Genomic DNA, 25,866 nt, shown 5'->3' on the forward strand with positions numbered 1-25,866 from the left:
GGGTGAATAGATCACTATATATTCTTCTGATTAGCAGACATGTGAGTTATTTCCCAGCTTTTTGCTATTATGAACATTGCATCATATGTCTTCAGGTGTGTATGTGCAGGAGTTTCTCAAGTCATATGCCAAGGAACAAAATTGATGGAACACAGAGAATGCAAATGTTCAGCTTTACAAGATAGTGACGGTTTTTTCCAAAGTAACTGTACCAGTTGACACTCCTGCCATCTGTTTATGACTTTGTAATGACCCATGCCATTGTCAGAATTCAAAGTTTTGTAACTAATTTATTTGTGCTTATCAAGTGCTACCTCATGAAGTGTTAATTTGTATGTCCTCTGTTAGCTATGCTGTTGATAATCTTTCATGTTTTCTTCATCATTCATATTTCCTCCTCTGTGAAATGCCTGGTCATGTTTTTTATCCCTATTTCTGTTTAGCTGATCATTTTTTAAAATTGATTTATTGAAGTTATTCATATACTGTAGATACTGGGTTAGTGACAGGTGTGGTGAATTCCTGTTTGTGACCTATCTATTAATTATCATGGTGTATTTTGTGAACATTTATTATTATTGCTGGAAATTCATTGTTATAAATTTTAATGTAGTTAAATATATCATTCTTATTGTTCATGGTTTTTTTTTCCTTAAGAAACTCTTTCCTACCTCCAGGTCTTAAAGATAAGATCTTTATTTCCTTTCAAAAGTTTCGCCTTCTACCTTTATGTGTAATCCATTTGGAACTGACTTTTTGTGTCATGTGTGAAGTAAGCATTCAGTTTCCTTTGTTCCATGTAGATGCCCATTGCTCCATCACCATTTAGTGACAGACCTTCCTTTCCTCACAGATGTACAGTTTTATCTCTGTCCTGCGTGTACACTTAGTTCAAATAAGATTCCTAAAGTATCTGTATTAATATCTTAGTATCATCATCTGCTTGCTAATGGCTTTAAAAGTTAAATTTAGGGTTTAAATATATTTCACTTTTTTTTTTTGCCAAGAATTCTCTTTCTTTAAAATATTATCATTACAAATTAGATAATTTTATACCTTTCTAGTTAGAATTAATTTTAATTTTTTGTTGATTTTCTGAGCAGGCTGTATTTTGAAGAGGAAAGATAAAGGTTTTAAGAGTGTGTGCTTTTTAAGTATGTCAAAATTTTATGATTTAATTTTTGAACTTTGTTAAAATATTAATTTTATTTTTTATTATTTTAGGTTCGCCCCTTAAACAGTGAAGGATCATTAAATCTTTTAGGCTTGGAGACGATTAGATTGATATATTTCAAAAATAAAATGGCAGGTAAGAAAATACACATTAACAGGAGAGCTTCATAGAAACATTCTCACTAAGCTGACTGCCAAAACAGTAAGTGGCAGAGCCACTTGAACTCAGGTGTCCCTTACTCTAGGGTCTATGCAGTTGACCATTATCATACTCTCAGTACATTGGGATAAACTACCTGACAAAATGTCATTCTATTCAGGCTCACATAACTGTATAAGCCAAATATTTGTTTCTGACCTACCTCATTGGTTTTCTGTGGATTACTGAGGTTAATAGAAAAAGTATAACTGAATGTCTCTTCTGTACTTTTAATACTGTAGAGCCTAACCAAAATTGGTAGCACTAAAATTGTGAGAACTCACCCACAGTACTGATTCGGGGCTATTGGAGTACATCTTCTGCCAGTGCATAGGGCTTAAAACTTTTGAAGTGCTGATGACAGTGTGGGCCGCAGAAGCAGCAGGGACAAGAGGAAAGTCACTGGAGGGCCCAGAGTCAGAAGAGGGGAACGGGCTCCTGAGTGCCCCGGACAGGGTGAGGGCCGTGTCCAAAGTAGTGGAGTGAGTCCTAGCCAGGGAGACTGCACACATCTCATTAAATAAACACGTTGTGAACAGTTGAAATCTTATTTTAAACAAAGATTATTATAATTCTATCTTCTATATAGTATTCTCATGTCTTAGCAACAAATTTCTCCATAACAGAGGTATCATAAATTTGTGGTAGATCTAGTTAATGCAGATGTCATTAATGGTACACTATGTACTAAAAAATAATAATTAAAATTGACTTAAATATAAGAAAAACATTGCCATTAAGAAAGCACATTAAAATGTTTATACTTAGCTAATATCTCTGGGTAGTTGGGATTGATTATATTCTTTATGCCTTTCTTTTCCCCCCCAATACTCTTCCAATAAATTTGTGTCATCTAACAACAACAAAAAAAAAAACCATCAAAAGTTTGTTGTTTCTGTTTTGCTTGTTTGTTTTTAGTACTAGCATACACACAAATGCTTAGCTTCAGACTTGGTCCTCTGGTACATCTTCCTGGCACTGAAGGCTTCTTGGTATACAGACAGGTGACTGTAGGAGAAGTCCTATGCTAAGAGGATATTCAGTTTGACTTGAGAAAGGACATTCGGGTATTAGAAATGAGTCCTGCTCAGTGATGGATCCACCGTGAGCTTGTGCTTTACAGCCCCTCCCTCCAAGACTCGATACATGTCCAGCTCTTTGCTACCCCATGGACTATAGCCCGCCAGGCTCCTCTGTCCATGGAATTCTCCAGGCAAGAATACTGGAGTGGATTACCATTTCCTTCTCCAGGCAATCTTCTCAACCCAGGGGTTGAACTTGAATATCTTTTGTCTGCAGCGTTGGCAGGCGGGTTCTGTACCACTGCCACCACCTGGGAAGCCCTCTGTTTCTTAGAGGAACTCTAAATATTTGTGTAAGATTAAATCTACCCTGTTCTCACTGTTGGAGAAGGAAAAGGCAACCCACTCCAGTACTCTTGCCTAGAAAATCCCATGGACGGAGGAGCCTGGTGTCCATGGGGTCGCAAAAAGTCGGACTCGACTGAGCTCACTATATGTAACCATGATAATCTTAAAATGTGTCCATTATCCAGTTTGTGTCTACAGAATAAAACCTTTTCCATTTTATCATTTTTTATGCTTCATCTTTCTACTCTCGGCCAGTAGTAAAGGTGGGGATTGGAGAAGGAAGACCCGACAACATAGTAGTCTTTGTCCTTTGAAAAGGAAAGGAGATCCTATTTCCTGGAGATGTGTTTCTTTCTTGTCTTCTCTCTATTTTGTCTATTTCTCTTTCATCTCTCAAGAGCTCAGAGTGCTTTTGCAGCACTCTGGCTGTCCAAAATCTCCCATTGCCACTGTTACTCACCAAGATCTGCTTTACCCTCATAATTCTCAAATTCTCATCAATTTTTTAAAAATTATCTTTTTAACTTTTGGTATTAGGAAAGCAATCTAAGTTATTTATTTTGCTACAAGGAGATTGTTGCTCTTTTGCTGATCATCTTTCTTTGGCTTGGCTTCTTCCCATTTCCTTTTTCTCACTTTAGCTTTCTGGCTGTTAAAAACTTCTCTAAAGGTTGGCTTTTCTCTTTTTCCTTATCTTATTTAGAGAAATCATAGTCCTTATGTTGTATGGATACAGTTGTCTATTTTAGAGTATGTTCACCATATTCCAGCATCCATGGCTGAGAGTTTTGTTTACTTCTAGGTATTAAAATTGAAAGATACGGGCATTAGATGACTAGGTGTATACGATTAAGTATCCCCCCCAAGATCAGGAGAGTAGGAATAGGAATAAGATTCTTACCTTTAGTAAAGAAACTAGTATATAGGAAAACTAGTATAAAGAAACTAGTATATAGGAAACACAATTCCTTTCTTTTATTCCACATCTTGTAAATTGGAACTTTAAAGAAAATGTTTTAGTATATGTAATGGGCTTTCCTGATGGCTCAGATGGTAAAGAATCCACCTGCAATGCAAGAAACGTTTAATTGGTGTCATTTCTGTGAATAATTCACAGTTTATGCCTGATTGCTGTGCAGGTTAACAATAAGAACTTTTTAACATCTTAAGCCATTGAAACGAATACTTGGACAGAGGGAGAAGTTGGTATAGAGATATTGGGGATGGGGTAACCAAGGTGACAGGACACCAAGGCAGCTACATTTCTCTCTTTTTCTCCTAGTAAAATTGTACCATTTTGTGTTTATAATCAAGTAAAAGTGAAAGTATACTTTGTAAGCTATGTTCGATTTCAGCGTATATTTGTTTAAATATATTCTGTTGAAAATTATTACTTATTTACTGTGACTATCAGCACACAACTTTTAAAATCAGGATTGCATATACTTGTATTGATTGACATTTGTACCATCTTGGAGATTAATGACTAAAATGCATTTTAGCACTTGAAAGAACATCATTGTTCTTTGCTATCTTTTGTTTCTTTTTTAACAGAAGGGGATGAACTGGTAGTTCCTGAAACATCAGATAATAGTCGAAAACAAATGGTTAGAAATATTAACAATAAGAGGCGTTACTCTTTCAGAGTTCCAGAAGAGGAAAGAATGCAACAGAGGAGGTAAATATTTAATCTGCACTCATCCAAAGATGCTTGTAGCATCAGAAGGACTATTTGGTGATAATACTGTATTTGATTTGGAAGGGAAATTTGATCTCTGAAAGTCTGTCACTCATTCTCTGTGATTTTAAAAGCTGCAATAATGAATGTATTTCTAATACTCTCCAAATTGTGAGTATGTACTAGATTAAAGTCCCATATTTTTATTCATTTCTCTATGTATATATAATAGTTACAAGTTTTAGAATGTGGGCCTTTATAAAAAACGTCGAACATGTCTCTGCCGATTAACTGTTCTCTTCATGAGAAGTAGCCTTGTAGTATGTCCAATTACACACAAAAACATTTCTAATATATTAGCAATTATTTAAAAGGACATCCATAAAATATTCAGAATTATCTGTAGAGTAAGAACTTGTTTCATATTTAAATACTAACTCTCTTTTCCCACCAAAAATCATAAGATCTTTTAAATTAAAATGGAATCTTCTAAGTTAAAATTTTATTTTGTATATTCTATTATTTTAATTCTGTCCTTATTAACATAATTTCACAGTTTATTTTTATGAAAAAAATTGAATATACTTTTCTCTAAAAGATTGGTCATGGAACAAAAGTGTCAAAACAGGTGTTTTTTCTTACAGGGAGATGTTACGAGATCCAGAAATGAGAAATAAATTAATTTCTAACCCAACTAATTTTAACCACATAGCACATATGGGTCCAGGAGATGGAATACAGATCCTAAAAGACCTGCCCATGGTAAGAGAAATGAAGAGTGAATGTGAATATAGATGGGGTTAAGAATAAGGTGCGAGGGAGCAGATATGTATATAAATATGAATGTGTGTGTGTATACACATATATGTGTGTGCTTAAGTACATATAAGTTGAAAGGATATATTGGTGTAATGAGGAAATGTTTATCTCAGAATATCATGATATATGTAAGGTGCATGATGACATAACTGATGAAAAATGTTAAATTTAGCTACATATCAAAAAACAAGCATACCAATTCTTATTTAGTTGCATCTCCTCTAAACTTCTCCCATGTCTAGATTTACCATTTTGGAGAAATAAACCATCAGATATGGAGAGGTTCTATACCAAGATTCAGAACTTTGTTACCAAATCACTAAAATTTCATTAAGTTATAGCAATTCAACACAGATAGTTGGCCCACCTCCCACTGAAACTGTATTAGCTTATTCATTAATGGTCACACCTCTCATCTGATTATGAAATTAAATCTTTTTTACTTGCCTAATTACAAACATGTTACCTAGTCAGTCTTATATTTTAAAAAGTACAAATTGGAAATTTTTTTTCTTAAAAACATGAAGATTGGATTCTTGGACCTAATATATTGAGATTAAGAATATTAATCTTAATCTGGAATTAGCTAATTTGCCAAGCTTTGTTTATACTTAACATTTCAGTATTATGGTATTCTCAAACTATGTGTGTTAGTCAGTCATATCCAACTCTTTGTGACCCCATGAACTGTAGCCCATCCATGGAATTCTTCAGGCAAGAATACTGGAGTAGGTTGCCATTTCCTTTTGAAACTTTAATGTGACTCTTTTGATCAGTGGTGACAGCATCTAGATTTTGCACAGAATTTTAGCATAATTTACATACTGTGGCAGTCTGGGATCTCCCAGATCTCTCCAGATCTCCCAGATTTGTGAATCTTAACCCAAAGCTCTTTCTAAGAAAGTCTGTGTTAAATACCCACATTACTAACTCTACTGTGATAGAAGATAAAAACATCTATCACTGACAGACAAAATAACAGGTAACACAATTTGTAAGTTTTTTTAAATTAAACTCTAAGGGTAGTCTTGCATCCATTTCATGGAAGGAACCAAAAAAAACCTGCATTAATTTAAGTCTGAGTTCCACATTATAAATATCTCAGTTAACTGGTTTGTCCTGTTTATGAATGAATATAACATTCCTGCTGTCATTTTTTTTTTTTTTTACCAATTATCATCAAGACATTGTATGATTATAGTACTATTCCTTTCTTTCAAATCATTCACAGTGGTCATTTATCCTTTTGAAATGAGGATTTTTATTAGCTGTGCTGGGTATAAATTATGCAAAATACAGCCAATCTTGATACAGTAATTAAAACAAAGTAAGAAATTTAAGGCTGAACATAAATATTAAGCTGAAAATTTTGAGCCTAAATAAAGGCCACATTTAAATATTAAACTGTTTTACTTATCTATCATATTTAATACACTGTTTTTTTCAGTTTTTACCTGGGAATTAGATTTCAGAATTTTCTCTATTCCTTTGCCATTCTGAACATTTGTTTAAGTCCTCAGTCTGAGTTTCCTTTTTTCTCAGAAGTAAACGTAATGGAACCATACAGTTCAAAACCTCTGTCATTTTTTCTTATGGAAGCTACAGTGTCACGTACAAAGTACCTTAGGAGAGAGAAATTTTTAATTATGATAAACAGTTGAAATGTAAATATATGTACAGCTTATATTTGATAGAACAAGTGTTATGTACTATCTTAATGAAACTTTTTGAAATTTAAATAATAAATAGTTTTTAACACTTGCTACATAGTTAGCATTTGGAGGGATGTGTGCATGCTAAGTCACTTCAGTCGTGTTTGACTCTTTGCAGCCCTGTGGATTGCCCACCAGGAGGAATACAGATTTCAAATACGTCCATATGTTGCAAAGCAACATATCAACAAACACAAAATTATTTCACTCGTGAACAGAGTTTTAAGGGGTATTATCCTTTCAAAATTAAGCTTTATTTCACATTTGCTTCATATTTGTGCACAAAAAAAATATAGTTTTTCTCTCATTATATTCTAAAAACATAGCAAAAAGAATTATGGAAAATTTTTCTATAAATTCTGTTACATCCCACAGTTTGTTCCTTAAGGTGAAATAGTTTCAGGATTTAATAAAATGTTTCTCTGCTTGACTAGGTGAAAAATTAGTTTGCTAATGTTTCAGAATTCTTTCAGACCTTCATACACAATAAGACTTGGCCTTTCTACACCCTGAATATGTACACAGAAGCAAAATGTCAAATTTCAAACATAGTAATAATTTTTGTATCACAGTATCCCTCCTTTTCCTCCCGTTACCCTCCCACCACTTAAAGTAAAGGAAATCTCTATTTTTGTTGTTGCTGTTCACAATAAGATCCAGTCTTAATTACTGTGCAAAAATAAGTTCAGATAGCATTTCCCAAAGATTCATCCCTGATCTCACTCCATGACACATGGCCTTCTCTGCTGGCTACTTATTCCCATTAGACCTCTTGATTTTCAGTATTTGTGTCTCTGATTTTGTTAACCATTGACTGCCTCGCTGGTTCTTTTGTCATTAACAAAAGTGATTTTTTGCCCTAGCAGTGCAATTCAGTTTTTAATGTTTATTTCATGTTTTCTTATCATATAAACACTTTTGAATTCCAAGACAATAAATTGGTGTAAATTTTTGAAACCTGTTCACCTGTACGTGGAGTATTTATTGTAGCAAAATGTTATGTGTCTGAACTCCTGTTTTTCAGTCTCACTTTATTTTCACCTGACTTTCTTCCTTTTACTAGCTAAGAACATAAAAGCTGGAACTTTTCATAAGCATCCATTTAATCACTTAACAAATATTTTTTGATATACTATCTTACCAGAACTGTGCTTATCTTGGAGTAAACATTGGTAAACAACACTTATGCATGTCTGAAAAGAAAATAATATGCATGTCTATATCTGTGTGTGTATATATATATATATATGTATACATGTATTGAAAAGCTTGTGATATTTTAATCTCAGATTTTAGTATGTTCCTTCCACTGTAGTTTTCTATATTTAATGAACTATTCAAACTATCCAAAAAAATATGAATTAAATTCATCTAATATTAACACATATAAGAAACACTTTCAGATACCAAAGCTAGGTTGTCATTTGTGCAAAGAGCATGTACCCCAGACATTTTTATGTTTAACTTATTCAAATCAGTATTGCCTTCCTGTGAAATGCTTCTAAGCTTAGAAAGTTAACTGAATGTCTTTGGAAGCTTATTCTGTTTCCTTTGTATCAAAATGATACTGAAACAGGTTGTTTACCTCATGAGAGTGGAAAAGATAGTAAGGGTAAGGGAGTCATTTTTTATTTTTCTCCTATATCAGTGTGAATCTTTCATGTGTGGCTTAGTGAACCAAGAGAATATAAGCAATTAATATAAAATAGCATGTGTGTCTTACAAGTACATACTCTAGTAGTTTCCTGGAATCCTTTTTGTCATCTACCTTTTTCATAAGTGAATACTGGTAATAGAGAATAGATTTGTCTCAGAGCTGAATTAAAGAATAATATTTTACCTCTAAAAGATTTCATTTTTTTTTTTTAGCACATAGAACTTGTAGTCTTTCACCTGTTCCTAAAATTGTTAATAAATAAAATTTCTAGCTCAGTGACCTTTTAGACTTTTAAGAAGTAATTTTGCTTCTTAAAGTCATAGTTATATGCCCATGAAGAGTTTTCCTTTTGGAAAAGAGCTTTAGCAAGTATTGATTTCACACACATCTCTAAATTTAAAATAATATCTTATATAGGAGACTTTCTTTTAAGCTTCTCTAATTTATCATATATTTTTTTAACAATGCAACCTCATCTCAACTCATGAGAATATCAGTCAGCATCTTTCTGGGAAGTCATTCAATCTCTGTCTTTAATGAGGTGTCCTTAGGATGTTTACTTGAAACATAGTTCTTAAGAACTGAACTTTGAAAATTCCCATAAGAGAAGGTAACTGGGTGCTAAGTGATGTCTCCAAATATCCACAAATTATATTACGTGAAAAACTAGAGTCCTTGTTTTCAAAAACTTTGTTCTATGTCTTTACTGTTACATTATTTCATTTTTTTAAATTACACTTGAACATTGAAGAAAAGGTTGTTCTTTTGTTAAAAAAAACAAACTTTCTCCAGGTGTCTAAGTAGAGATAAGCTTGGGCTACTTATAGATAAACCAATAATTAGTACATTCCATTCACTCAGTTACTCGCTCAGTCATGTCCGACTCTTTGCAACCCCATGGACTGTAGCCTACTAGGCTCCACCATCCATGAGATTTTCCAGGCAAGAATACTGGAGTGGGTTGCCATGTCCTTCTCCAGGGGATCTTCCCGATCCAGGAATCGAACCCAGATCTCCTGCTTTGCAGCCAGGAGCCACCAGGCATACAGTACATTCTAGAGTTACTCATTATAGGAAGATAAGATCAGTAGAAGCAAACACATGTCAAGTCTATAAATACAGGAAATGGTTTCAGTTTCTCAAGGAACACTTTCATAACACTTCTGGTGAGAGGCTGGTTGTAGTAATAGGTTCACTTGTTCTTTGATTATTTCTTGCTTTTTCTATCCTTAATGTTTTTGTTTAGATTTTTTGCCGTGTTTTTTTATATCACAATCAAAGGAGAACACTTCACTAAATTTCAAAAGTCTACTTGTATTTCTGAAAGTATAGTTTCTACTCATCTTGATGACAGCAATAAAAGAGAATAATGACTTTTTGCAAATCAACTCTTCAAGTAACTGGCAAGATTACAAAATTTAACTTTCTAGGCCTAAAAGTATTTCATGATGGATTCAATTATTGATACGAGGTGCTTCATGTTTTTCTACATGCATGTTGTCGGAATTGTCACATATATATGATGAATCCATTTTCATTACCTCATTACCTTTTTTCTTTCTGTTGTTTTGATAGCCGGGTTTTCCTTATCCATCCCCTCATCATCACTCCGGTCTGATCTCCTCTCCGATCAACTTTGAGCACATCTATCACATGACTGTTAATTCTGCTGAAAAATTTCTCTCTCCTGATTCCATAAACCCTGAATATTCCCCGTCTCTGCGCTCTGTCCCTGGTACACCAAGCTTTATGACTCTGAGGGTATGAAAGCTGAGTTAGGTGTTAACTTGTACTAACCATGTGCGGATCTCTGCCTGGCTTCAATAAGTAACACTGCCAAGGGGGTACATTCTGTGTACGTTTTCCTTTGACCTATTTCTCTGCTGCCAGACTGCTATCCTTCCTCTTCCTCCTCTTCTCTCTTCAAGTTCTACTTTGTTTCTTCTTTTGAGGAAAAACATAAGGACTAGGGAAGATTTCAGTTTTATTTCTAAAACAGTATTGAAGGTTTTTCTATGGTTAATATAAGATAATCCCATCATGATATATTTCATTACAGATACTGTAAGAAATAGCCCCTGAGTAAGTCTTTATTCTGTTAAAACAAACAAAAAAACAGGTCCTAGAATTTCTGAATTCTTTATAGCTTGTTAGCTTGTTAACCAGTGCAGTTCAGAGAAATTTTTAATATTTAGTGAAGTCTATGTTTAGTAGGCCTGTCTACAGGCCTTTTATCTACAATAAACCCCCTTCCAAAGAGCTCACAATTCTTAAAAATATAAAGTATGGTAGTATCAGTGAATAACAGGAAAAATTACCAAAAGAAGATAGTCTTATTAATGTTTGAGTTGCTGGTGCACCTTTAATGCTAGTCAGGATCCAAAGTAAGAGAAATAAATCAACACAACGAAAAAGCAGAGTGTGCTGCATTCTGGGGGATCGTGGCCTGGGTCCTTCCATGCAGCCTTGCATCCTTGTAACTAGCAGCTCTTCAGTGGGACAGAGAGCTAGCAGCCATTCAAGCTGAATATCCTTATTTCCATCAAGAAATATGTACTGACTTCAAGAGGGTATTTTCTCAAGTTTGTTTTGCAGATAATAAAATATTTGGATTATATCACGCAAACCCATTTCCTGTGACTTAGAAAAAAAATAGCATCCATTTTTTATTTGTATATTTAGTCATTTTCCAATAAGAAAACTATGTGTAGGGGGAGTTTTTCTATTTTTGTTTGTATTATAAAATTATTCTAAATTATGTTTTAAATGTCATTGTCACTGACATTAAACTGTAATGTTATTTACATGTCTTATTTGATGACATAAGATTACTAATGATAAGCTAAGCGTTAGTTTGTTTGCTTGATAACAGATTACAGTTAGTGGATTCTAGAGGAGATTGTATAAACTAATTAGTCAAGAATTTTTTATGTTAAAGATGGTGGAAATGTTACTTAAGTTAGTCATCTATAAAGAGAAACACTACTATTAGTGGACATTTTACCCTAATCTTAAGCATATTTGTGAAAGGATCGTCAGATTAAGTTTCATGTTACTTTATAATGAAGTTGAACTTCAGAGGGATAAATGATAAAACTGTTGGATTTGCAGTTTTTTAAAAATTTTTCCAGAGCACATCTTCTGTGTGTCATTCTTTTATTACTTCAATATTCAGTGTTACTAAACCACTGGCATTTTTATAGGCCTTCATTTTTGCCATTTTTTCTAGAGTAGGTTTGTTTTATAGAAAAGGACAACACCAAGGTACTTTAAGGTTCATAGCAAAAACAATAAAAATGGAAAGGTTTCAACTGATAGCCCTGTCTCTCTTGAGCTTTGCGCTGCTGCATCGTACGCATGTCACTGGCACCTCACAGGGTGGCTCGAGTGGATGTTGAAATGCTAGCACTGACTGTTTCCGTTTTAAATTTTTTATTTTGTTAGAGAAAAGTAAAACATTTGCTTTAAACAAATAACACAATAAGAATTACATGGACTTTGCAAATTTGATATATGAACCAAAATGGCAGTGGCAGTATTTGAAGGCAGCCAGCCTGCCAACTTTCAATGTGTGTGATTCTTTAAACTGTATGAGTTGCAGTTTTTCAAGAGATGTATTAGTGCGTGTTTTCCTGATTGCTGGCTTGGGCCCTGCGTTAATTGTATTGTTGTAACCTTCTCTCAGGTACCAGCCAGCCCCAGCACCCCTTCTCGTCTGAAAAGTTTGGGGCTGTGGAGGAGCCGTTCAGAAGGCTGGTCCTACACGCCACCTGTCTGTAACTTTCAGAGCTCATTCTCCTGCATTGGGCCCCAGAATCACTCAGTATTAGGCGGAGAGCTTTCCCTCCAGCGTTCCCCGGTTAAATCACCTCGCCCAGGCCGCGATGGTTACAGACGTCGTACTCAGGGCTCATGGTGCTTTGTCTGTGAGGCAGGGAGGCTGCCTGGTGACTGACATGGGAGCATGCAGATGGCACTTTCGGTGTCAGAATAGTGGAAGGAGTACTTGAGAAGAACATGCTTTTACATGACTCTCTTCTAAACAGGCTGCTTCAGCTTTTGAGTTTTCCTAAGGAAATAAAAATCTCAGACATAGTAAAAACTTTGCTTCAGTTATCTGCAGATGTCCATGTAATTCTGCGTTTCACTGTCACTTCTAACCACATAACTTTCACTTACTGTTCTCACAACAACAACAAAAAATTCTTATTTACTGATAAGTATTTCGGTGAGTATAAGGATAAGCACTTACGTTTGATTGGCCTGAGGTCTACTTCTGTGAGGGCTTTAGCACGTCTGGGGGTGGGAGGGATTATATAATCTGTTTCGTGTTCTGTATCACTATAGTCTAAACAACTTTATTTCTTGAGATTAGGGTGAAAAATAGACCTCTCTGTCAAAAATCAGTTTCTCGCTGGATGAAGAATTTTTCTTTGTCTTTTGATCTTAGAACCCTCGGCCTCAGGAAAGTCGGACGGCATTCAGTGGCTCGGTCAGTATTCCGTCTATCACCAAATCCCGCCCTGAACCCGGTCGCTCCATGAGCGCCAGCAGTGGCCTGTCAGCAAGTAAGTAGCCTGGGCGGCAGGAGACTCATCCGTAGCGAGGCAGCAGCCGCGCATTCGTGCATCGCCCGTGTCAGTGTCTCAGACATGGCGGGGTGATGCCTAGTCTGTGCAAGTGCGGGTGTTACAAAAGTCGTCGTGGGTCCTTCTAGAGGTCACAGTCCATCTGGGAGACAAACAGGCAATACTGTAAACCGTGATGAGAAGTGCCCAACCTCCCAAATCACCACCTAGAACTTTTGGGAAGAGACCCTGCCTAGGACCGCAGTTTTTAGATTGTCCCCTTTGCTGTTCAGTCAAAACAGCCCATCTCAGTTTTTTAAGATTAGGGTGGCTTGAGTGTAATTTTTCTCTGAGAGGAATTTTCCCAAACTTAAAAAGAAAAAATGTAAATCACAGAGGTGAGGTTCTGTAAATGATCACTAGGATGGAGGAAAGGAGCCCAGGAAGAACGTACTGAGCAGTAGGCAACCCCATCAGACACCATCCTTCTGACCTTTTACTCTCTGTGTATTGAGTGCTCAGTTCCCACAAGACCCCCATAAGGTAGAATTCATTTTTTTATTTACAAATGAAGAAAACTGAAACTCCGACAAGATAACTTGCTTAAGGTCACACGGTTAGGTTAGTAAGCAGAGCAGCAGAAATCTCTGGTGGTTTGGGTTTTTTATTCAGAATGACAAAATTTTTAAAACAGTAACTTCACATTATGGCTTTTGTTAAATTGAGGACTATACTAGGCATGGAGTTGGAAGAGAAATCTTAAAAAAAATGATTTATGCCTTCAATTAAGTTATAATCTGAGACAGAAGATTGGCAACGAAAAAATAGAGTGCCTATCCAAAGAAACACATCAACAAATGAAAATCAGCACGTGTCTAGTGACAGACACCTCTAGAAATAGGATGGAGTGTTGGGAGGGTGCAGATCTCCTAGGGAGTAAGTCTGAGTCAGTGGTTCTCAACCTGAGATGCATTCTAGAATCATAAGGGCATTTTTGAAAGTTAAGTTGGGAATTGTGCTTTTGCTGGTCTGAGATGGGGCCCAGGCATTGATATTTTTAAAGCTCCATAATACAATACGCAGCATACACCCAACACTGGTAACTTCTGCAGTAAGAAGAGTATGGTGACACATTTGAGGGGCTCAGGAAAGACACTGGAAGGAAGCTGTAGGATCACCAAGGACAGGGCTTTAGCAGAAAGGCTCCTGTTCAGTCTATGAAGACATCTGAATGTGGGTGATCATTAAGTACATATGCTTTGACCAGTCACCTCTTGACATTTCACTGAATTCTGAATGTAACATAACTCAATTTTAGGGCTTTGTTAAACCAGCAGAACTCGAAACGATCGATACCTAGTAGTTGTGCTAAAGCCTTAACACAGTCTCAGTCTTTTTTGAATGGTGATCTTAATATTGAAGTTCAACAGAATTAAAACATGTTTAGGTTAAAAATAATAGTAGGGAGTGCTGAGTTGAACATACATAGGTGCTAACAGTACCCCAATATTTCCAAGATTTTTCTGGTCACCCCCTTTCTTCCTCTGGGTGGTCGCCAGCCCTCCTTTGATGTGTCCCAACTCTAGCAGAGGGTGAGTTTAAAGAAACACACCTTGTTTTTTTATCTGGGGCTTTTTGCCCTGTGGAATGAAAATGCTTCTGTTATGTTCCTTTGTGTCTTTAATAAAAATTCTCTAGAAGCTAAGTGACAGTTCTGCATCATCAGGTGGCTTGGTCTTCCTTTTTCTGAGATCTGTTCTCCTCGACTTCATTGTTCAGCATGTGTGCTTTGAACATCTGCTCCTTGCCCCGTTCTTGTCAGGGGCCTCCAGAGGCAAGGACTAGCCATTAAAAGAATGGCAGGCATGTAATTCCAACCTGATATCCAGATGCTCTGAAAGACCTGATGAGAAGTGCTGTGTAGAAGCCCCAGGGAGCAGGGAAGACTCACTGCGACAGTAGCCCGTGGGTAGACTTGACGCACTGATCCTGCAGAATCGCCTAGCAAGCAGGGCAGCCCGGGCACAGCCAGTGAGAGCAGGGCCTGGCAGGTGCTGCCCACTCATCCAGCCGCCCCGGTGGCTGGGCTCCAGGGTGGGCTTCAGTGTCAGGGGGCCACAGCCAGACTCACTATCTGTCAGTGGGCGTTGAGCAGGGAGGAGGGCTCCTCACCTCAGCCATCTGTGTACTGTCTGAGGGTCATCCCCTTCTACACGTGTAGTTTTACCCTAACCATGTGCCCTAGGGTCATCTGCACAGAACGGCAGTGCGTTAAAGAGAGAATTCTCTGGAGGCAGCTACAGTGCAAAGCGGCAGCCCATGCCCTCCCCATCGGAGGGCTCACTGTCCTCGGGAGGCATGGACCAGGGAAGTGACGCCCCTGCACGGGACTACGATGGAGAGGTGAGTGCCTGTGGGGAGCAACTCCACCTGGAGACGGGTTCTGGAGAGGTCCTGAACCAGACAGGTGAATGTATTTCCTGAAGCTGTTCTGCCGCCTGGATTGTAGCAGGGATCGGCCATGTGCTCCAGCAGGGGTGGTGGAGCCAGTCACTTCGGTTGCAAACTGCAGTTACCCTGGAAGTGTTCAGGCTTCTAATAGCTTTTGTATGAAAATAGCCTATGTTTCCAAAGACCTGCAGAAAGGACTAGGAGCTTTGTTATATTCTGTGCCTCTTACTCAGCTCAGAAAAGGTGCTTTCTACCCACAGTAGAGAAGTTATGCATGCATGCTAAGTCACTTCAGCCATGTCCAACTCTCTGTGACCCTATAGACCATACCCTGCCAGGGTCCTGTGTCCATGAGATTCTCCAGGCAAGAATACTGGAGGGGGTTGCCATGCCCTCCTCCAGGGGATCTTCCACACCCAGGGAGTGAACCCAAGTCTCTTATGTCTCCTGCACTGGCAAACGGGTTGTGGAAAAGTCATGCCCAGTCACTGGCCAGGGTGGCTGGAGAGGACCCGTGTGGCCCGAGCCCCTCCTGACCCTCTGCTGCTCCCTGACGTCTTCTCTGGCCTCCCAGGACTCCGATTCTCCGCGGCACTCCACGGCTTCCAACAGTTCCAACCTGAGCAGTCCTCCCAGCCCAGTGTCGCCCCGGAAGACCAAGAGCCTATCTCTGGAGAGCACGGACCGCGGGAGCTGGGACCCGTGAGCAGCTTCCACGCTCAGACGCTCTGGGCTCCCCTCACTGCCCCCCTCCTCTCACTGTCATCTCTTCCCCAACTTCTGCCTGAAAACGCCAGGGCCAACTGCAGTAGCAGGGCGGGGGTTCAGGAATTCTGCCTCTAGGACTTTCATCCATGCCCCCCTCGACTTAACAGCAACAACCACAAAGGCAGACTTTGATTGAGCAGCTTAGATGAATACTGATTTCATTTCATACACTTAGCGTTGCTTTCCAGACTATTTCACCCCTCCCCTAAAAGGTAGCTTAAGTAAACAGATTCCACACATGTAAGCGATAAGAATAAGATTAGACAGACGTTGTTTTCACAGTAGAGTCTCATGTAGCCCTGAGACAGCACGTGGGGCTCGCCAGTGGGTCCCAGGCGCGCGCCAAGCCCCTTCAGCACCACAGTGAATGTCGACCTGATCGTTGCCAGTAAATCCCTTATCACTAAAACAATGCATATTTTACTACAAAACAGAGTTTAAATAAATACACAAATATAGAGGTTAAGTACTGAATGTATATAGTAAAAAGAAGCATCTTGTATTCAACGAAAGATGGATGCATATATGAGAGATCATTTAATTTAAAGAAATGTGTTCTTTCCTGTCTGTTTTCCACCTAAAAAATGAAACGGTAGAAAGGCCTGGCACTGAAGTGTAAAGAGGGAGGGCGGGAGAAGCACGCATCCCTTTACCACCAGATCTCATGCTGGGTGGGGGAACCTGCCTCTCTCACGCTGGACGCGGGCACCTGCGAGCTTTAGGAGATGCTCCAAGGCTTTGGTTTCATCAGTTTGGAGTGTAAACTGGGAACCAGACTTGTAACATTTAACGCCTCTTCAGCAGCATCATTAAAAGGCAAATTTACTTCTATCCAAGACATTTCTATTTCTAAAAGTAGAATTTGAACCGCACTTCTCATCTGTTATTATATTTTGGTATCTTCTGCAGATGAATGTAGAAACGCAGTTTTGTCACCTTCTGGATCCCTTCCATCTGAAAGGACACGGGGAATGGTGTGGTTTCTGAAGGGCCATAAAAAGGTTCAGCAGAGTGCTTTTTTCCCTTGGCTGATCTCCTCCCCCGCCCCTTGCAGTGAGGCCTGTGTCCCCCAGCTGAGCCAGCTTCTCTTCAGAGAGGGATCTGTTTTGAGTGGGGGGTGAGTGTCCTCAGATAAGCCTGGGAAAGGGGTTTAATTACCAAATAATGTAAAACCTCAAATGCAAGGACTTGAACAGCCTTAACCAAATACTCTTTCCCAGATGGAGGGGGAAGCGGACAGCTCATCCCTGCCACACGCAGGCAGTCAGCCCAGCTTGGCCTTCCTGAGCGAGTAAGCTTTGCCCCCCTCCTAGCTGTGGTGTGTTAGTCCCATTTCCATTTGGATTCCTGCTGTTTTAATTGCCATAAGGAAATGAGATGCAGAACCAGGAATTTATTTCTCCAGAGTCATTTCACCAGTTAAGCACATGAGTACAGAAAGATAGAAATAAAAATATCTCATGGCCGTACAGAGAATCTGCCTCTTTTTTACTTCTTATCTAAATTTCCCTGAGAAGTACCAACAGATTTTCTGCTCTCTCCTTTAAAATTCAGCTAAAATGGAAGAGCATTCCTGCCATTGCTTGTCTGGATCTTGGTGTGTGAGCACTGTCATTTTACCCGCCCACCACTACCTCCACACCCGCACACACACACAGCAGCCGCAGCTATTCCGCTTCCCACCACAGGCCACAGGAAGCTGGACTATTCCCAGAGGATGCCACTCTCAGGAGCAGGTTACTGAGGTTCAGGGAGGGAAGAAAGGATCCTGTGTGGGCATTATATTGTGAAATACTACAGTAGAGAATTTTAAAATAATAACAGGCTTGGCATTTAAACATCCTGAACTTGGCGCTTGCTCAGATTTATGTTTAACTTGGGATGGGCATAAATCACTGCACAATTCTAACCTTCTAAATCCTTTGCTTTTGGAGGAGAAGTGTTATGTGAAAGTACTTTGTACGTTTAGATTTCAAGAGTCAGACCTTGAGTCTGGTTATTGCCGTGACTCCAGTCACTCCTTAAGTTTGGCACTTCCCAGAAGAGGGACCCTGCTAGCCAGCTGCTGAGTGCCTGGGGCCCGCTGTCCTCCAGACCCTCCCACCCTCTTGTTTCCTTTCCCCTCGCCTGTTCCTGCCCCCCTTTTCTCCTCTGAGCGGAGGCAGATCCAGCTGAGATTCACTGGACTCCACACTAAGCCATTAGTTTATAGCTTTGACAACTAAGTTTCTGTTGCCTATAGGTGCTTATTTCTTTCAGATGCTTTTAGGATCAAAATAACCATACCTGAAGTCTGGACACCAGTATAGTGAGTCATACCCTGAAGCCCCCCCAGCAGGGCAGATAAGGGCTTGTCCTGGCTGGCGGGCTCACTGGGAGGTGTAATACTAACCCAGTAGATTATACTCCAGTAGTCTGAAATGGTCTTAACAGTAGCAAGAGAGCAGTCCCAAATGTGATTCGTGTCCAATAGGAGGAGACTTGGGGGAGAAACACTGCCAAGGGTGGTGTGGTGATCTGGGGGATATTTTCCCAAGATAGTGATCATTCAACTGGGTTTATCCCCGTTCTCCAATATGAAGCAGTTAGTGTCAGAAGCTTCTTGAAAAGAATGATTTGGGAAGATGGGGATTGGATTCTAGAGAAACAAAAAACATACTGATCACCGAAATGGATCAGTAACAAAGATTACTGAACAGATGTGATGTTGCTGTCTGAATTCATCCTTTTGTTTTCATGCAGGACATTCAAAGAAACGTATGGGGAAGCAGGAACTTATTTCTCAGTAGAAAGAAAAAATAAGAGGCATTTCTGGCATAGTCTAGATGTGTTGATATTTGGTGCTATCTATGTTCAGCCAATTTGTTGTCTACTCTTGAATTCTACTTTAATCTTGCTATGTGCTTTGGGTGTATAAAATTACATATATACATATACACACACACATATATATATATATTTCTTTTTGCCAAAAACAGAAGCCTTCCTCCTTGTCAAATGATTGCTAAAGCAGCTTTCTTAGTTACGTGTGTGCACACACACCCCTTACGTGCGTGCACACACACCTACACTTAGTGATTTAATCTTCTTTCTGAGGGAGCATAGTTTTAAGGCTGTGAAACACAACTAAAAAGGGCCCATCTATTTAATTTTCCAAGCAGAGCTTGTACCCAAGCTTCAGGGAAGACTCTGAAATCCCTATTTTGTTTACAGCAGCAATCTGTCATTCCCCAGCTGGTTCTCAGCCTCCCTCTGCCTTCCATATGGTTAGAGTCGTGTCGTTTTGTTTCTTAGTGGCCGCATCTCCTTCTGTGAAAGACCAGTTGCATTTCTATGGACTCTCAGGTATCGTTAAAGAAACGCCAGAGTAGATAGAGGTGGGCAGACATCCCTGACCCCCCAGGTAGAACAGGGCTGCTTACTGGCCTTTGGCCACAAGCTCTGTGGTCTCCCAGCTCAGCGGAGCGCTGTCAAGCTCAGCATCCACTCTCTGGACGGAGGGGTGTTCTCAGCAGCGGCCAGGCTTCGCCACCGCCCCAGTCTGCTGGGCACAGTAGGGAAGTGACCGGGCCCCCCGCTCCCCTCCTCTCGCTTGGCCCAGCCCCTGCATTCATTAGACAAGCCGCACGGTATCTCACTGGGCCCTGGTTATGACTTCAGAGTGACAAGTCCAGCGTTCTCTGCAGAGGCTGCTCCTGAGGGGCCCTCGCTTCCGCTGGAGCTCTGTCTCGAGTCTCAGCGCTGGTTGGCAGGCCGGGCGCTCCTCTCTCCCTTCCCAGGGACGATCGTCACACACACAAACCATTTCATTTATGGGGGGAAACGGATGAAAACAAATCAGCCTTGAAACTTCATGAAAACAAAATGACCTGCCTTTTTATTTGATAGTGTAATATCATTTATTTTATAAATTTTTTAGGGTTTTTTCTCATTGTAATATTATTGTACAGTTTTGCATGGCCTGGGTGTAATCATTTTTTTGTTTAGAATATAATGCTGACAAATAAGTGTGTATGGAAGGGGAAAAGGTAACTGCTTTGGCCTCTGATCACTCTTTATTTTGTTTGGTTTTACCCCCTCAGTGTCTTAGGGAACTTTATAAGAGATTCTCTGCTACCAAACAATGGTGTGGATTCTTTTGCACAGAAATATTTAAGGTGGGACAGTCAAAAATGTAACAAGACTCCTCGCCGATATTTTACGTTGGTATCACTTAATATTAACCAGACTCTGATGTATTGCAATAAAACAGGGAACTGTTAGAATTGAGTATTTTGTCTTTTTTCCCCCGATTAAGAAGTCTGAGGAATGGAGAAAAGGTGACTGACTCTTTTCATCTCTTTGAACCCCGATTTCTGCCTGTCTCCCTCCTCAGCCAGCTTCCTCGTTACACTGGAAGGATGGGGAGTTAATCTAGGACTTTTCTTAGTTCCTTCCATAGCTCAGGTGAGAAGAGTGTTTGACTCTCTTGAGGCTTTCAGCTCCCCTCTCTGGTCAGAACTTCCCTGGTGCTCAGTCTGCAGGGCCAGGCTCTGTCTGCGCGTTTGTGGGCTGCCCTGCTGTGTGCGCCTGCCACAAGGGAGCCTACCACACGAGGACCGCCCCCACGCCCAGCCAGACTTCCCGACCCATGCCACTGCTGACTGAATGTGGCGACTGCTTGCTCTTCCATATTCTTACTGCAGAGAAGCAGCAGACACATCCCACAACTTGTGCTTGAGTTAGAATAACACAGCTGAGGCCACACAGGAAGGCCTGGGTGGTCTTAACAAAGGAGATCTTAAATTGGCCTGCAACTAAGTAATTATTCTGAGACCCCTCCCCTTTCCATTTCACATGTAATGGACATTTCTGTCTGTCATCTGTTGGTTCACTGTTTGAAACCATGCTTTAGAGGCAGGAGTTGTGCAGAGGTTGGCAAGTGTCTGTAAAGGACCAGTGAAGAAATACTTTCAGCTTTGCAAGACTCGTCTACTGCACCTACTCAACTCTGCCATCTTTCTCTGATGATGAATATGGGCTAAGCCTTCTGGGTTCAGGTACCAAGAGCCTCGTGGTGGGAACAAGGCCAAACCTTGCAGAAGCATCTGGAGGCAGGAAAGGGTGTGACACTGACCTCGGGCCCATCACCATCAGCTCAGAAGCCTTTGCAAGTGAAAGACTTAATGCCAGGATGCTAGGATTTTTTTTTTTATTGCAACAAGTAAATCAGACAATTACAAGAATTGTACGAATATTAACACAGCCTGAAATGACCCCTTGGGTCCAAGCAGGTGATATGTGCACATCAAGGCCCTGGGGCAGGAGGCAGGACCCACACACACCAGTCTTGTAGCCCAGAGACAGCGTGTGTGGCCCTCTCTCCTGTCCTCCCCGTAGGAGGTGGCAGTTCTCTGGAAACTTCTGGTTCTCAAGAAAGCCTCTAGCAACGAGCCAGACAGCAGGTGTGGGGTGGGCCTGGCTTGGCAAAGTAGTACTTTTGGCACTGCTCAACTCAGCACTTCTAGATCCAGGCCAGACAGGAAAAGGCAGAAAATACAAATCTCATTCTAGAAACACACACACACACACAAAACTGATATTACACACTCAATAAAATCCAAAAAAGCTTTTCTGGTTTTGGTGTTTTGTTTTTGGTGGCAGGGATTCAAAGGAAGAACTCTTATCTTCTGGTTAACATTCACATTAGCAAAAAAACCCCTGTTACAAAAAGGAAGAGGAAATAAAACTGTCTTACCGAAAGCTATTTCAGGGGAGGACTAAACAATAAGCAGATTCTGAGAAACAGTCGTGGGGCTGCATTTTCATCCTTGCTGCTCTCGCCCCACATCCACTGAGCAATAAAACCGCGTATAAGCACGCGCAGTGGGCTCCGAGCAGCGTCCCCCCGTCAGCCCGGCCACCCTCCCCCACTGGGCGAAGTTTAAATGTGGCACAGGCACCACCAGCTTCCTACTAGTTTCAGCGCCTCAAGGACCGAGGACGGAGGGGCTGGCTACTGCTGCTCGGCCTGCCTCCTGCAGTAGTTGCTGTAGGCCTCCTCGAACATGGCCTTGCAGGGGAACCGTGCCTTCAGCTTGGAGCAGATGAGGAAGGAGCCACCCATCTTCCTGTGCAGGGAGTAGGTCTCCTCGGGCGGCGGGACGAGCCGGTGCTTCAGCATGATGGGGATCAGGTTGTGGATCTTCTCGGTGGTGCTCTGGGTGCCGAAGTCAAAGGGCTCCTCCGAGGCAAAGGCCTCCCCCAGGATGAGGATGGCATCCAAGTGGGCGTCTTCCATGGCCTGGAGGGAGAGGGAGGGGAGACTGAAGAGCCTGCCAGCCCAGGGCTCCTCCCACACACACCCCCAGGGGCTAGACTGAGCGCTCCCTGAGGGCAGGGCAGGTAGTGAGTGCTTCACCCAGATTGAATCACGGTAACAGGGGCATGAACTCAAACCACTAAGGGCCTTTCTTCCAGGTAAAAAGAAAGGGAGCTTGGCAGGTCTGTGGCAGAATGCCAGGTGTGACCCAGCCTGAGGGCACTCAAATCCAGAGGTTTTATAAAACGCCTGTCAGTCCTGAAAGAGCCACAGGCCTGAGCTGGGGTGAGCCTCTGAGTCCTCGTAGGTGGCAGACCCGAGACCACCAGGGTGTCTGCACCCCTTCCCCACTGTCGGGAGAGGAGAGTGCTGCTATCTGGTGACAGGACACCAAGGTCACCCCTTCATTTAAGGGGCTACTAAGATCTCTTCCAGGGTGCCCCTCACCCCTTCCCCAGTGAGGCCACAGGAAGTGGGGGCTTTGCATCCCACCTGCTCACCCAGGCCCTGAGCGCCTGCGACGAGCCCGACGACTGGGATCTCGCCGTGGGCTGGGGTGGGACACAGAACAAGGGCTGCATGACCAGCCCTGGTATTCCGAGGGCCTCGGCCCACCGGCGGGGGCAGGGCCTGCCTGACCAGCTCTGTCTGATTGCATCCACCTACACACTGAGATGCCCTTCAGATGTCACAGGAAAAGCAGTCCACATCCCACCCTTCCCACAAACACCAAGGCTGGCCCAGGGGCTGCATGTGGCTCAGCAGGCCTGGGGCACCTCCAAAGTCACGAGAGCTCACCTTGACCTCGTAGCCGGTGAGGAACTTCATCTCTATGGATTTCTTCAGCACAGCCTCCCTGTCCTGGTTAGCAGCAGCCCTGATGATCTGGACAGAGGGCCCCATGGGTGGCACGTGGAGAGGAGATCCTGGGGGTCCAGGGGGCTGGTGCCCGCCCCACCCCCACATGCCAGCACATCCACTTTTACCCTTCACTTGGGCTTCCCTGGTGGCTCAGATGGTAAAGACTCTGCCTGCAGTGCAGGAGACCAGGGTTCACTCCCTGGGTCGGGAAGATCCCCTGGAGACGGGAATGGCTACCCACTCTAGTATTCTTGCCCAGAGAATCCCATGGACAGAGGAGCCTGGGGGGCTACAGTCCATGGCGTCCCAAAATCGGACACGACTGAGTGGCTTTTACTTTCCTCTGCGCCTGAGGCGGCTGTGACGTCCACTGTCACCAAACATCAGGGACAGACAGACATCAGGACAGGAGTCCACCCTCCCTCCAAGCCCCAGAAGAGCACCGGAAGGCCAGCCCCCCGCCTCCCCTTTACCTGGATGTAGAGGTCAGTGAAGGATCTGTCAAATTCCCGAGTTGCCCCGAAGTCCAGAAGGGCCACCTGGGGACGGTGATATCAGGAAAGGTTTGCCCCAGTGGGGTGGAGGGACAGGGCAGCGGGGGGCTGAGACCCCCAGATCTCGGAGCCCTGGCCCAGCGGAGCTCAGGGTCCCTGTGGGAGCCCCAGCCGGTGCTCACCTTGTGCAGCTCAGGGTCATAGAAGAAGTTGGACCAGTTGGGGTCTGTCTGCATGAAGTGGAACTCGAACAGCTCCCGCAGGCACAGTACCAGGATGTTGTAGCAGATCTGGGGGCCGGGTGGGTCCAGTCACACCGTGCCAGGCCACCTGACCCCCTCTAGACCCAGACCTGGAAGTCTGACCCCTGCTTTCCTCTCATCATCCACCCCATCCCACCTCCCGCCCACAGCCAACTTTGATTCCTGGTGTATCAGTGGGTGGGGAGACGAAGAAGCGCTCTTGTCCCTGCCCCCACAGGGAGTGCTGGGGACTCCAGGGTCACCAAGCGACACACCTCGTTTCGGGTCTCCTGGCTCAGCCCCTCGGCCTGGTCCAGGGGGAAGCCGGACACCAGCTCCGTGGTCAGCACGTGGGGGCTGCAGAGCTCGTCCACAATCTCGGGCACGTAGAAGAAGGGGTGGTCTTTCAGCAGCTCCCTGGCAGGGGCGAGAGGTCACACCCTGCTCACCCTGATCCTCCCCCCACTACCCTGGGGCCGACACAGGGCAGCGAGGCGCTGGACCCCCCAGGCCGAGGGGCTCCGGCCCCAGGCCCCAACCACGGTCTTCCGCCCCTCGGAGCTGGAGGGGCTTCCACCCCCTGTCCCCGCAGCAGGAGCAGTGGGCGAGGGCCCGAGGCTGCAGACGCACCGGAACCTGCGGGCGCAAGCGGCCTCCCGCTGGTAGTCGCACTCGAGGGCCAGCTCCCGCCGCAGCACATCGATCAGGTGCTCGGGGAACAGGCCTGGGCGGGGAAGGAGGGTGTCAGGGTGGCCAGGGGCTCCCGGAGTCTGCACCCCACCCCCCACGCCTGCCCTTGCCCAGCAGCAGCCTCAGACCTTCCGGAAGCATGTTGCTCATGTTCAGCACGGTCATGAGGTTGTTGACGTCACTGTTGATGCTCTGGGCCACGCCAGGGTACTGCAGGGAGCAGAGGGGCAGCGGGCACATGGAGCACGGCCTTGCGGGCCCCCACCCTCCTGCCGCCCGTCAGCCTACCAGACCCCACACCTCCACAGGGCAGAGCCAAGACCCCACGATGCTGCTGGAACCCCCGGGCCCACCATGACCCTATTCTACCCCACCTACCGCACCCCTACCTGCATGCAGAAACAGCTGCCCCACCCCTCCAGCTCAGGGCCCCAGGCAGACAGTCACTTGTCCCCTGTCCCCACCCCACTCAAACCAAGCTTGCTGGGAGGCTGTTCTCCCTCCCAGTCACTCAGCAAATAACTTCTCAGCACCCAGCGCTGATCTGGTGCTAGGGACAGAAGCGATGAGACACGCACTACGCCCTGGGCGCGGGGACACACGGGGGCTGTGGGTGCAGAGGCCCCCACAGCGCAGGCCCCGGCTCTGCCCTGAGCAGCTCCCAAAGATGTGCGCACACACCGTGGGTACCCACCTGGATCTTCATGGCCACCTCGCGGCCCCCCTTCAAGCGGGCCAGGTGCACCTGCCCGATGGAGGCGGCTGCGAAGGGCCGCTCCTCGAAGTACTCCAGCTTGTCCCGCCAGTTGGGGCCCAGGTCATTGTTGAGAGTTTTCTGGAGGGAGAGGCCAGGGAGGGGCTGTGAGCACAGCTGGGGAGCCCC

The 25,866-nt window shown here is 43.1% G+C and overlaps 2 protein-coding genes across 21 annotated transcripts in view; one reads left to right on the top strand and one right to left on the bottom strand.

The window, feature by feature from the left end:
• CDC42BPA (CDC42 binding protein kinase alpha) overlaps positions 1-20,660 on the top strand; it is a 290,294-nt gene extending 269,634 nt beyond the window's left edge. For 14 of the 20 annotated variants that reach the window (XM_020915209.2, XM_020915219.2, XM_070474422.1 and 11 more), the window contains 7 exons: positions 1,225-1,309; positions 4,297-4,420; positions 5,065-5,182; positions 10,184-10,369; positions 13,059-13,176; positions 15,422-15,579; positions 16,202-20,660. In XM_020915209.2, the coding sequence (XP_020770868.1) occupies positions 1,225-1,309; positions 4,297-4,420; positions 5,065-5,182; positions 10,184-10,369; positions 13,059-13,176; positions 15,422-15,579; positions 16,202-16,333 (921 nt within the window). In that variant the 3' untranslated portion in view covers positions 16,334-20,660. The remainder of the gene's footprint in view (positions 1-1,224; positions 1,310-4,296; positions 4,421-5,064; positions 5,183-10,183; positions 10,370-13,058; positions 13,177-15,421; positions 15,580-16,201) is intronic. The other 6 variants (XM_020915216.2, XM_020915222.2, XM_020915221.2 and 3 more) reach the window with 1 other exon arrangement.
• Positions 20,661-21,569: 909 nt separating this feature from the next.
• Positions 21,570-25,866, bottom strand: part of COQ8A (coenzyme Q8A) — a 44,505-nt gene continuing 40,208 nt past the window's right edge. The window contains exons 8-15 of the mRNA XM_020915226.2: positions 25,678-25,818; positions 25,112-25,193; positions 24,924-25,017; positions 24,569-24,710; positions 24,234-24,341; positions 24,031-24,096; positions 23,495-23,581; positions 21,570-22,678 (exon numbers count right to left, since the gene is read on the bottom strand). Coding sequence (XP_020770885.2) covers positions 22,391-22,678; positions 23,495-23,581; positions 24,031-24,096; positions 24,234-24,341; positions 24,569-24,710; positions 24,924-25,017; positions 25,112-25,193; positions 25,678-25,818 — 1,008 coding nt within the window. The 3' untranslated portion in view covers positions 21,570-22,390. The remainder of the gene's footprint in view (positions 22,679-23,494; positions 23,582-24,030; positions 24,097-24,233; positions 24,342-24,568; positions 24,711-24,923; positions 25,018-25,111; positions 25,194-25,677; positions 25,819-25,866) is intronic.

The sequence above is a fragment of the Odocoileus virginianus genome, chromosome 11 (assembly GCF_023699985.2).
Source record: "Odocoileus virginianus isolate 20LAN1187 ecotype Illinois chromosome 11, Ovbor_1.2, whole genome shotgun sequence".
Lineage (NCBI taxonomy): Eukaryota > Metazoa > Chordata > Mammalia > Artiodactyla > Cervidae > Odocoileus > Odocoileus virginianus.